The sequence below is a fragment of the Struthio camelus genome, chromosome 4, assembly GCF_040807025.1.
Source record: "Struthio camelus isolate bStrCam1 chromosome 4, bStrCam1.hap1, whole genome shotgun sequence".
NCBI classification, from domain to species: Eukaryota; Metazoa; Chordata; class Aves; order Struthioniformes; family Struthionidae; genus Struthio; species Struthio camelus.
This window is the reverse complement of record NC_090945.1, coordinates 10,667,306-10,680,956: the sequence shown is the minus strand read 5'-3', so window position 1 is coordinate 10,680,956 and position 13,651 is coordinate 10,667,306. Positions and strand designations below refer to the sequence as shown.

At 40.7% G+C, this 13,651-nt stretch overlaps 1 protein-coding gene across 27 annotated transcripts in view; it reads right to left on the bottom strand.

Annotated features, from left to right (window-relative positions):
- ARHGAP24 (Rho GTPase activating protein 24) overlaps nt 1-13,651 on the bottom strand; it is a 256,751-nt gene that overhangs the window by 10,488 nt on the left and 232,612 nt on the right. For all 27 annotated transcript variants that reach the window (XM_068941424.1, XM_009676535.2, XM_068941412.1 and 24 more), the window contains 2 exons: nt 2,878-3,010; nt 194-267 (listed from right to left, as the gene is read on the bottom strand). In XM_068941424.1, the coding sequence (XP_068797525.1) occupies nt 194-267; nt 2,878-3,010 (207 nt within the window). The remainder of the gene's footprint in view (nt 1-193; nt 268-2,877; nt 3,011-13,651) is intronic.

The window sequence follows — 13,651 nt, the reverse complement described above, 5'->3', positions numbered from 1 at the left end:
GGAGCTCATAACTGTGCACCTTGACAGAGCAAATTACTAATTCACTATGCAGTATTTTTAGTGCATTCACTTACATTCTCCAGTTCTCTGACTTTGTGAGTTATGTTCTTCCTTTAGGGCACCAACAGAGACAGGTTTGTCTGTCAGCTCACAGTTACAAATACCATTGTGATATTTTGGCAGGTGTGCTTACCGACAGATGTATTTCAGCAGGTTATAATTGACAGCTGGCAGGCTCTTCACTTGCTTCACCAATTCCTTCAGGCCCTACATATGTGATTTAAAAAAGAGAGGAGGAGGAGGCAGAGGTTCTTAGTACTTTGCCATCAAGATTCAAAAAATGTCAGCAATATCAGTTACCAAACAATAAACCCATTACTGAAACCGTATCATTAAGAGACATGCTATCCAGGTTATCATCAGAAACCACTTGTAGAAGGCATTTCAGAAGGGGAAAGCTGTATTTTGCTAACAAGGATTAGCTTTGGATAAAAGAGCCACTTCGTGGCCCCACGAAGATACTTAGGATTTCACAATGTCGCTATTCCACAAAGAGAAAAGCTTCGGATTTTCTCTCTTAGAAAATACCAAACATCCGAGTTTAGCCAGTACCTCAGTGCTTGGGACACTTGTGATGTGGGAGACCAAGGTTCTTCCTGATTCTAACCAAGGATGTAAACCCCAGTCTTCTCCATCCCAGACAAGCAGGGGGACCACCAGGCTAATGCACAATCAGCACGATCAGGAGGAATCTCTCAGTCCCACGTGTAGAGGATGTGCCTCTGTATATACACAATTCAGTATTCCTTGGCACAGAGACGTGACATTTCATCTCCCACATCTCACCTGGCTTCTGGGCTAGTGCCTCCCCCCCCTCCCCCTCTAAACTTGGTTTCATCCCACCTTTCCCCTCCCTTTCACACTCTTATTCTGACCAGCAGTTCCATGCTTCCTCCTACTGGTAAGAAGGCTGAGGCTTCTAGGAACAGTTTTCGTTTAAACTACTTGGCATTTTTGAAATAAAAAACTATTTGTTTGTTAGTTCAGTTCCAGTCCATCCTAGAGTGAGACAAACAATTATCTCAGTTTGTGCCCACCCTGAGAATGAGACAAGCAATATTACACACACTAATTTCTGTGCCCTGTAGAAACAGACCTTGGCTGTGCCCCTGCCACCAGTACCTTTGAACTCTTGTCTCAGTTGGGGTTTTGGTGCTTTGATGCGGTCTGATTACAATATGTCAGCAAAACAAATGTAATTCAGAAAGGGAGGACCATGACAGTGCATGTTTGCTGGTTGTGGGCTAAGAAAGGAAACAAGATGAACAGCTCTTTCCCTCAGTAATGACTGCACTTGTAGCTTCTTTAATAGGAAAGATCAAATGAAAGTCTAATCAGACAGTTCTTACAACTAGACTGCTAAACTACAGGATTAAAACACAGGATTACACAGAATTAAAACGGCTCGTCATCCATAGTACTGATTGTTCACACACAAACAGTACCATCTCCATCACCAAAAGGCCATTGCGATTTGAATCTTGCTTTCCAAGTATATTTAAGAAAACGTTTCATGGCGTAGTCTCAGAGGAACTACCTAAACACGCTCTGGATTAAGCTAATATAAAACGGGTCAAAATTCAATCTGAGAAAGAATACCACCGCAAGCATAAACTGCACGATGACAAACTGAGGAGAGGTCAGGTGGCTTTACATTGGAGCTACCAATAGTTAGACAGGCAAACATGCACAAACAAATAGCTATAACTTAAACCAAGCTCTGAGGATCTCCTACCAAAAATTATACAATGAACAAGTCCAATTAAAGCAGCAGAACACTCCACTCCCACATTCTGTAATCAAGTGACAAAGCTACACGTTGTAGCAAGCTATGAAGGCCAGCCAAAGAAACCAGCCCTATTTCAGTGGGTATAAGAGATCAAGACCACAGAAGACAAGTTTGCCTCAGATCTTCTTTCCTTCCATCCCATCAGAAGGGAACATCACTGTGTACCTCAACTGTCTGTAGCCATCAACTGAAGGCTCAAAAAGAGATCGTCTCTCATTTAAGAAGGAGAGGCTGTTACTGAGCTTAATTAATTAGAGGAGGAGCAATGAAGGGGTTCAAGTCCAGCAGGCCATGAAATCAAGGGGAAGCGTCAAGAGGGACTAAAACAGAAATAACCACCTTATAAAGTTAGGGGAATAGACTGAAATCAATGAACCTATTTATATTTACTCTGAAGAGAAAACATCAGGGATGACATCATATACTTGTTACTCATACGCACCTAGAACAATGTAAAAGGAAGCATTTAGTGTCATTTTTTACTTCTTCAGACTAATATATACTGACACCAAACCGGTGCAGAGCAGACACTAAGTCACAACACTGATTTTCCTAATTGCTATTGGGTCGATTTTACACAGTTTGGAAGATGGCCCATCACTGCTACAGAAGGCATCTTTCTGATTCAACGATAGGTAATTCATAGAGTCCTTTGGACTTTTACCAAAAGTCAATAAAACTTGGCATCCTAAGACACAAGGAAATGACCCCTAACTTAACGGCAAGAGGCACACAGCTGCTGATACAGTTAGAATGCTAATCCACTTAAACAAAACAAATGCTCTTCCGTGCAAATCATGTTTATTTGAACTGGGATTCGATGACATGCAGTAAACACAGCAGAAAGGATATTCCACGCGGACTGCCAAGTGAGCAAGTTGGCAATCATTTTGATGTAAAGACGGCCTAAATTAATAGAGGCAAGTCTTAAATCAGGAGAGATAATCACCAACTTCTCTCCTCCTCCTCCAAGTCAAAACAGGTTGTAACATGCCAAACTTTTCATCTCACTGGAGCTGCAAACTCACCGCTTCCTCCTCCTTGCTGAGCATTTTGGCACAGGAAAGAAAATCTTCGTATTTTGCGAATGGTACGACTGGTTCTGGGAGTTCCCTTAGGTACAGTTTGAGCAGTGATGCCACGGTGTGCACATCTGTATTGCTGTGAGATTGAAATACAAAAGGTTACTACTGTGGATCAGGAAAATGCTGCGCAACTGACAGGCTAACCACTGCTGCTTTACTTTTCCCTTATCATCTGGGACTTTACTCATGAGCTGTATATACGATTATAGATTATATCTGTAATCTGGTTTTAGTTTCCTTGTCCTCTAAAGGACCTATAAGGATACCTGCAAATAAAGCTGTATCAGCTTTGATGATTTATTACTACCAAACATTTACAGATAGCGCCCTATTTGCAGAAACAGGTGCCGAGAAGATCTTGCCTGTCCTTCAGAGGCATCTCACATCAGGCATGCAAAATCTGTCTTAATGAAATGATGCATTTCAATTTCACCAGAGCCAGTAACGAGGCCTCATAACCAAAGCATAGCAAGTCACTCAAACTTGGAGAATGTCTGAGCGGCAGAACAACAGGAAACGTATTCGGACTTAGTCAGGATAAGTCTTAAGAGTAAGATGACAGTCAAAGAGCTGACGTAACACATGCTTTCTTAAAAACCCACGCACAGAAACTTAGGTTCTTTTAGGCTACACCTAGCAGGAGCTGGGGCTGATCATCAGGCTCACTAAAAGCAAGAAGATGGGGAGAAAGGAAAGAAAACAATCAGGAGTTCAGAATATGCAATATGATCTTCTTAAATCTTTTCCTGGTACATAAAGTTATAGTGTGCTTACTTTGAAGTACTTCTGTAAAAAGAAGCAAGTAGAAATGGATAAAAGTACGAGTTAGCACGAAGAAATCTCTCGTGTTACTTCTGACACCATCTCTGGATTTAGCTGCTCAGACATTTCTTTACATCTTTCCCCACTGTAACGTTTTACATGCTTGCACTGTTTCAGACAACGGGAATGATACTGCAACCTGATAGTCTTCCCTCTGACTTTGGAAAATTTTGAAAAGCTAGTACTAAATTATGCTAATTTCATTCAGAAGACAAAGGGAACGCACAGGTATTTCTACAACACAGGTTAGTATGGTATTGTTCCTTTCCCTTTAAGGGCGTTCATACTCAGAGCATTCTAAAAATTCACCACCTTACAAAGGGAACCACTGGTATTTGGTGCACTTTAGCTTTGTAAGAGGTATGTTAATCATTACGTTGGAATGATCTCTGCTGAAACAAAAGCAGCTTTTACTAAGTTAAATCTTAACAAGCATGCTGGGAACAACCTTAGATTAATGCGGTATGGCACGAGCGATCTAAATAAAAACAGATGAAGAGAAATGATAAATAACTGTATGTATTTAAATGGTAGCCCCCTAGAAATGAATTCCCAGCAAAAATTTCTATTTCAACCCTGAAAAACACCACCAAAATTCCACAACTTGTATGAAAGGACTTTTTAGAGGAACCCTAAATCAAGCACTAACTCAAACTACATCTTTAGTGACGTTTCAGATTCTAATCCCTGCTTTGCAACCCTCTACTTTTAGTGTGATTTGCATCCAAAATGAAAATAATCTACTGTCCCCCATCTTGTGGATGCATGTGTAACGTAAATGAGAAACAGTACTATGCATGAAACTAGGTCCAGTTCTGCTTTGTATGAGATTTCAAGCGCTCGTTCAGATTTCGCCTCCATCTGCTGTCTTCTATCCGTACTCAATCCACATGCAAATTAGAGCTTTTCGTGACATCTTGGTTAACAAAACTCATTACCGATTGCACAGCCCAAGGGCTTAAAACACAGATCTTAATAATTTTCTCTCATGTAGATACTTACATCTTTTGTTGCTGTCACTGGTGCCGATTTTTAGAGTATGCATACTAAGGTAGTTGGCACAGCTTGGTCTTATCTAAGAAGTCAATTGTAGAGAGAACTCTTTAAAAGAGTTTCTTGAATTTGTTGGTGCATCAGCAAGACAAAACGCAAATACACAGGGAAAAACCTTTGCTAGTCAGACACACTTCAAAGCAGAGCAGCAGCCACAGAGAACAGATGTGAACTGGCAGCCTTAAGAGTGCCCTACGTAACAGAATTAAAGCAAGCACAGACTGTGAATGTGCAGAGAATTTAACTCTGATTTCCCTGCATTCATTTTATCTTTCTCAAGACTTTTTTTTTTTAAATTAAACAGGAAAACTCTGCAGGCCTGCTGAAGCACTGAATCACGTTTTTCCAGACCTTATTTGGCATCAAAACCAGAGAGGTCCTTCAGAAATACCACAACATAAACACAGGTAGAGGGAGAGAAATTACTTGGCGTGAAGTGAAATACTTGCTCCTTGAGGGATGAGCAGATGGGGAAAAAAAGCAGGAGGAGGAAAAAAACTGAGGAGGTAATCCTCATGTAAACTACAGTCACGCTTCATTGTGGGAAGCTTGTTGCTTTGCCTGTATCCACAACCACCTCTATAGAGTAACACTGTGAAGGGTTAGTTGCCTGCTAAAAACATTGGCTCTGCCAAGGAGGAACTGAAAGAGAAATGGGAAGGCACGATGCTGAGGTGCAAGGAAACAACAGCAAGTCCTGTGTTCTCAAGCTAGCTTCCTGAAGTAGATGCTGTATCTGAGTCTACAGAAAAGTGTTTTTTGGGCTGGGGTTAGAAACTCAGGCCATAGTTTGGAGACTGGGAAACAGCTGCAGTCTTTTGAATTAACGCCTATCTACTGAACGAGTGGTAAGGCATTACCAGCAGACTGCCACTAGATGGTGCGATTGCAAAGATTATCCTAAAATTTGGAAAAGTCCATTTGTTATGTCTGTCCCTGAACCTTACTGGAACGCTGCTTGGGACTTAAATTCAATCTATCCTCACAGAAATTACCATACAGAGTTTGGCAGCATAAACAAACAAACATACATGCATACACATACTGCCTATAAAGCTGCTTAAAAGAACTGGAATTTTAAAAATTCCATTAACCAGCAGTTATGTAGAAGCTAGAAATCTCATTTCCATGTAAAATATTGATATCAAAATATGATGAGTAATGCAACTAAAGGAATGTCTTATACAATCTGAAGACTGTTTAGACTTTGCAATCTAGTATTATTTTTTCACCCTTCATTTTAAAACACAGAGTAAAGTATTTCACAATAGCAGACTCCAATTTTAATCCATCTCTGTTCTAGGTGTTTCAATCCAGAAATACCATTAGGCCAATTTCAGCCACAGAGGACAGCTGTGATTTTTAAAGGAATGCTGAATTCCAAGTTTTCTTGTAGATCAGAAACATTTGTCTCCTCTCCTGTCTGCAGTCTTGCATCCACATCAGTAAGAACCACATTCTAACCAACCAAATAGAATAATAGTTCTAATATACGGAACATTGGTTCAATCAGAATACTGGTTCTATATGTAAAAATATATTTTAAAAAAGTACTGATACATCTGCCTTGAGGGCATTTACAGAATTTGCGATCTGCTGATCTTTTCGGGGCCGGCAGAGAGCCCTTTTCCTCATGGACTTTTTCCAGCTACAACAAATGAGTTTTAAAAAAAGACAAACCTGGCCTTGCTTATATCCTAGGACCATTACAGCTACAGAAATCTAATAATTATACCTATCTTGATACACCTTTTGTTGTCTGACACTGTAATATCAAAGTGTTTAACTGTTAAACATTCATAATTAACATGATTAAAAGTATTAATTAACAAGTACTAAAATAGAGAAAGTCAAACCCAGCAGAAATTTCCTCAGCTATCTAAACTGGAACAAACATCATTAACTGAGGCAGACTCTGTACAAGGGCAGAATGAATAATAACAAGCTTGAAGCGGCAATGATGAAGCACAGAGCAGAAAATTAAATGCAACTCAATAGCAAAGAAGCAAGCTGAGAAACAGCCTATTTCAGCATCTCAAGCTAGAAAGTCTGAGCAAGATTATTTACCTCACTAAGAAAAAAAGCCCAGTATTTCGATGATCAGAAATCATGAGTGATTTTTACTAAGGAGTAGATAGAGAAAACTTGGCCTCACCATGGGGCCAAGGGGAGAAAAAGGGAACATGGCAGAAGTAGCAACATACAACTATGTCAGACAATAGGGATAAACAAACAGAGAATAGGACCTCTGTGCACCTTCAGGGCTCTGAGTTCTCTGTCTGGACTGGTGCAGCACAACTCATGCGTGGGACCCCTTTCATCGTGTGCATCACTGCAACGAAAGGGACACTGGCTCCTTTCTGCTGTCCCAAGGGCTGGCAAGGAGAAAGTGACTGGGGGTGGTTTGTGCTCTGTTAAGTGTTGTCCCTCTGTATAGTGGGATTGGTATCAGACTGAGTTTTTTTCTTGGCTCTGAACAGTAACACTCCTCACTTTCTCAGGAACAGAACAAGCCTTAAGTTTTCCTCCTGCTAAGTCACAAGAAGGTGGGGTTTTCACATCTTCCACATTAGCCCAAGGATGTGGAAACGGCTTAAATTCAAGCTGTCATCAGTTTAGCAGGTGCCAGATGTCCCATGCGAATACTCATTGCACTGCAGTTTGGTTTTATGAAAAACTGCAGGTAGATTAGATAAGGAGGAGATAACCTCTCTGCCCTGGTCCCTTAGCCCTCATGTCCAGGGAGGGTAACAGATCCCAGCTGTGTTGGGCTAGGGGAAGGTGTAACCCCACCCCCCCTCGGTTGAGATGATTATGGGAGAAATGAGTACCTGTGCCACACAGGTTACTGCCAGCTAGTTCTGTGTTGAGATAAGTTAACGAAGTTGAGGCCAAAACAAACCACATCCTCTGCAACTCATCCTTTTTCCTGCATATGTGGGATACACACATTGTTCTAGGTAAGATAGACATACCAAATCTGGCCCCTTCCTAAACTTCAACAGCATGATCGCTCTCACTCAGACATGCTTTGAGTGAAGTCCGAGGAGTTACACCCAATTATGCAAAGTCTTAAGATTGCTGCCAACTTCCTTTAATTGCAAACAATTAGAATAAGTAATTTTGTTAGATGTTAATAAGCTTTGACAGAGAGTCCCCTCAATGAAATTTCCTTACTCTTCCATTCCAAGTTTTGCATTTTTTTTCTGCAAATATCTTTTAAAATCCTTTTCTCTAAGAGTTGGTATAGCTGCTCTGTTTAAATACTAGTGTAGAGAACAGAACTCACTAAAAAAAAAAAAAAAACCACACAGATTTGTTTTGTCAAAGTCTGATTACAGAGACAAGGAACTAAAGGCATAAACTCTCAGATCCTGAATGTACACTGCAGTTCTAGCTTGATACACCTCAGTGGGAGGTTTGCCTTTATAAGAAATGCTTGGTCAGCCAGATTCTGATTTCCACAGGTCCAGCACCTCATAACCAGGTGTCTGGGCTGTGGGTCAACACGCTTCCTTCTCAGGGACCAGAGCGAAAGAGGCCCTGAGAGGCCCTGGCATCCTACTGTGACTGCTGTACTGCCCTTAAGACTAGAGCAAGCACTCTATCTGTGCCCAATAAGAAAGGGAGACGGAAACGTGTTTGTGCTCTCAGGGTACACTGAAATATATCCACGTGCATGCGCACAAATGCTGGTTGCTTTACTGTTAAAACATGAATACGGCTTTATTGTTGACAAGTTTCCAAAGGAACATCCTCCACTCCACTACTGTCCGTGTGAAGGCATTACAATGCAAACGCATCATAGCTTCTCTCCCTAGTAATCAGACTACACATATTCAAAGTCCTTTTCATGAGAACTCTGTCATTAATATCCCGTCATGACAGTGCTGTTTCGACAGCACTTTCCTTTGTGATATCACAGACACTGTGGAAGTTGCTGTCAGACCAATTACACTGCCTGGAGATTTTCACCCTCTCCACTATAAACAAAAGCAGGTTGCCAGAAATCCACGCACAACCCTCACACTAAACAGAGTGTGTTCAGAGAGCTGGAGTCAGCATTTAAGAGCACAAAGCCAACAAGCTTCTCATGAACTTTCAGAGAGGAAATAGAACAGGTCAAGGTCACATTACAAAAAGATTAATGCTATGCCAAAAATAGCTCTAGACCTTGATGACACAGATACAGTTTGCATAAAGAACAAAGAGCAGGGAACAGAAAATTATGAGGCTACAATTCAACTTCGGAATTCTGGTAGGCAAATAAAGGAGAACAGTAGAGCTCAAACAGTTTGCGTAATCAGTAAATCCCTGAATCCCTAGAAATACAGCCCCATAACTTAAAATGTGTCACAGACCACAATCCTGAATCTCTGTTTACAGTGATTCCCCCTCACCAACATATCCCATGCCCACCACTGTTTGCTCGCTGTGTCCCTGCTCAGCTGCATTCAGGACTCGAAGAGTAGCTCTCTCATACCAGTATAGATGTCTTCCTCACGTGGGAGGATGAGTTCCTGACTGGCTGCCTGGCGTTCAAATTACGTACTATACACGTGCTGCCAGGCTGCAGACAGCCTAAGTGAGACACTACAGCTTACAATAAACCAGTGCTGGAACACTGTGAGTGAGCAACATCAGTAGAATACTACAAATAGGCATAATCCCATACAGAAAGAATCAGAGCAACGTTACTGTTCAGAAAACCAGTACCCAAAGGCTGGGAGGGCAAAGGCTGGCTTCAGTAGCGTTATGGTCCATCAGGAGTGATTTGACTGATGTTGGAGGTGGACTGTGGGTCCAGAAACGTGAAGATCAGGTTCAATGCCCAACATAATTTTTGTTTCCTTGTGCAGGTATCTTCAAAGCTTTCCCCTCTATATCATTTCCCTATATAATGTATACATAACACAGCAGTACAGTATGTAATCTAAATACTAAACACAAGCTGAAATCTTGCCTACAACTTGTGAGACATTAAGAATCAAAAGCCTTCACCTTCATCTTACGCCCTGAACTGTCTATCTTTCCGTCTTTCCCGCCGCCATGGGAGTCTGGCTTTACTCTTGGTAAATACTGATCTCAATTCTTATTTTTCTATTAAGATGGACAAAAAACAAAGCAAAACAAAACACATTCTGCTCCTTTCACCTTGCACTCGTGAATTTGAGCATCCACGCTACCTTGCAAGGAACTATTCAGGGGAGCAAGCACCACAAACTAAAGACTGATGGAATCTATTTCTAAATTAGACATCCACTTTAGTAATTACAACAGCAGTCAATTTATTCAGATTCAGATTTAGAAATATATCTCCTAACATGTATTTAATTGCTAGAGTAGGTCTCTATGCCACACCAATATTTAGAAGTTATTTCTGCTAACTGGTGAGAAAGAGGGCTGGGATTAGAAAGGGCACAGAAGCGGCTCTAGATATTAAAGGATGAGCAGAGTGTTACTTGTCAAGATCAGAGAAGGAAGCCTGGGACGCTGCAAGGAGAAATTGCCAGGAATTTTTACAGGCGTAAGGCCATTGGCAAGAACCAGCTGTCTAGTAAAGACTTAAATTCAGACCAAAGTGTTTTGTTTTGGGATTACTGCACTTGAAAAAAAGTTCTTGATCATCAGATAAAATAATTATGAGAATGGGGAAGGCTTTTTGTTTAGGTTTTTTTTTTTTCTTTTTTTAAGGATTTTAACATTGTCTCTGCCAGCAAAATCTTGCACTTCTTCTTGTCTCCTGCATTCACTACCACTACTTTGGAAAAAACAACCTTGAATGAACCTAAGTCCACTATTTTTCTCAAGATGCAGCTACTTTAAGGAGCCTCCACAATACTCCATCCACCCACAAACGAAGGGAATAAAGTCCCTTTCTTGTGACGAACTATCTGCTTTTAAACAAAGAAACTCTTATGTCCAGGCTTATATTTGGAACAGAAAAATCTTCATCTCTAATGATTTCCAAGTCAATGTCTAGCTGTAGCCCATAAAGTGCCTGCGCAAACTGCAGTCTCACCAAGACAGCTCCAATTTCTTGCTTTCACCAGAATTTAAAAAAATATATATTTTGTTTCTGGAAGAGAAAGAGAACGTAAAAGCAACTGTGCTGACCCTCACCTCCTAGAGGGCCAAAGGACAAGTTCTGTGCAATGGCCAGAAAAGCAGTCCTCTCCTCTAGGTCGCAGAGCTGCTTTGGCAAGGGCAACACTGCCTAGCAGCTGCCACGTCCACTGGGAAGAGAGGAATACAAAATAGCCTTAGCAATAAGGAAAGGAACTGTGATTACAGAGGGTTTACGTAATAGGGAACCCTATCATGGGTTTGCTTATATTCCCTTCAGTAATATACTTCCACTTACTACAATAAAAGTAAGACATTACCAAGAACAAAAAGATATTAAAATACATAAATATAATGCTCATATCACATACATTCATCTCCTAAAACACACACAGCCTTCCTGTGAACAACTGCTGAGCCCTAAAGACATGGAGAATATTAATAGCTGAATGCCTCAGGACTGAAAAAGCATCCGACTTTTGTGCTTGTTTTTTGGAAAATACAGTTACTTTCATGTGGTAAAAGCAGTTGCTCTGCCAGGATTTTCTAATATTAATTGTACTTTGATTCAGAAAAGATATGCAATAAGCACATGATCATTACTCCAGCAGGAACTGGAGTATTTCTTTACAGATATAATTTTTTCAAACTCCCCCGTCTTACCTGTTCAGCAGCTTGAAAACAAAATTAGCTGTCCTTATCAAGTCTGTTATTGTCCAGTCCCATGTCCAGTGTTCCTAGAAGGCTTAGGTTCAGTATTGACAGTGATTTTCTTCCTTGTGTGCCAGCATTAGGATTTGACATTAGGTCCCCTTTACACCTCACTGCAGAGCCTACAAGATACTACAAGGGTGACTGTGCCTTGCCACACCCGAGATCTGTCACTGACCATTTCTGCCTTCATGTAGAGGGCCTGCTTTAGTGCTAGCCAAACTAAAATACCAGAATCCCTAGATGATTTCTCTGCTTCCCCTGCACAGTCAGAGGAGCTGGGAACACACAGTGTGATACATGTTGCACATAACAAAGGCATTTTGCAGATTTTACTTCTCAATGTAATGTCTCATTGTCCCTGAACGGAAGCATCACTTCAAATTAAGTGTACAGTCACATTTGGCTCTCTAAAGTAAGGGGGAATGATGGATGCCTCTAGAGTGAATCGTTGTCCAGAGGCATCTTCCCCTCTCCGCCAACTGCACAGACCACCTAAGGCACAGCTACGCTTCTCATAAATACCATCCTCAGTATTTTTTTTTCTTGAAAAATGAGGGATTTTTCCTTGCTCTTTTTTTTTTCCTTCAGAATAGACACATAACATTGCTGCAGCTTCCCTCAGATGCATGCAATTTTCAGTGGTTTCAGAGTACATATAGACACATATAGAGTTCAGAGGAGTCCTCTTCTTCATAAAATCATTCAGCTAGGTCAGGTTTGGAGTAAAAAGTAATTTACAGTGTCCTTTCATCATACCCTTGGTGAAAGAGGGTGCAGTAACTACTGGCAGACTGTCCCGTTCTCCATATATTTAGGGTTCTGCACCAGGTCCTTCTGACCTTGAGGATATTACATTAGTACCACGCTTGTCATTCACTACTTCTTCTTTGACAATCCCAGGGATTAAATGAACAGGAACATATCCAGTTCTACATTCTGGACTATCTGTCTCCAGTAATTAAGCCTTAATGTCTGCCAGCTATCATATACAGCCACTTGCATATCCATTTCTGAGCTAACAGCGATGGTGAGCAGAGCAACAAGGAATATTTTGGCCCATAATATACTGCGTTCCTCTTTAGAGGAACTGATGTTGATGAGAGAACGAAACAGGGACTTTCTTTTGACTAATTACGTGTGCGTGTGCTTGCTTTCTCTCTCATGGATACACACAAACACAGGCATATGAGCTATGTACATTCTTAAACTCCTCTCAACTTCTGGACTACACACAATGATAATAGTTATAAAAAATCCAAATCACATACATAAATCGACCACCTAAATATTAATATCTGTTTCAGTGTCACTTCAAATACTTTTTCTTCCTGAGAAATCTTAACTCTGATGTCATCTGATGAAGAGTAGACAGAAAGAGATAATATAAAAAGAGAAATCCAGTTTTGTTCCCTTCAAGGTAAAAATTGTAATACAAAGAAACCCCTCACCCTATTTTCCTTAAGCAGTGCCGTATTCGCTGTGCTAATTTTGCAGAACAAATAGTCATAATCTATTTGGTGTGTATCATTACAAATGTATTAACAAGCGGTAGCTGAGGGATTTTACATTTAAAATAACAAGCCATGCAACAGAGAGAAGCAACTACCCCAAGGGCAAGCAAAATGGATTTCCTGGAAGAGAAAACTCTACACAGAGGTCTATGGAGATGTACTGGAAATACCAAGGCTATTTCAAATTACTGACAATTGCCTAGTTGCAATGTTTGTTATTTGAAACAGATTTCATAGTATGTGCATGTACATACATATATATAGAGGAACTGAGGTATTTACTATTTTTTTTAAACTGACATAGACTTTTTGTTATTCTCTTTTGTTTATCACACAAAGGGCCTCAACAGAGGCTACTCTCAGCAGTTTTCAGTTGCAGCAACTTTAACTCCCTTTCCAAGAGACTGCAAGAAATGCTGATGCTCCAGTTTTTATAGCACGGGGCTAGGCTGCTGTATGTTTCAGATCAGCTATTAGGTTTTGTGACTCTGGGAGTGTGAGAAAAATTTCAAGTATTGATTCCGCTCTCTTGCACAAGGTTGTCTACCTCT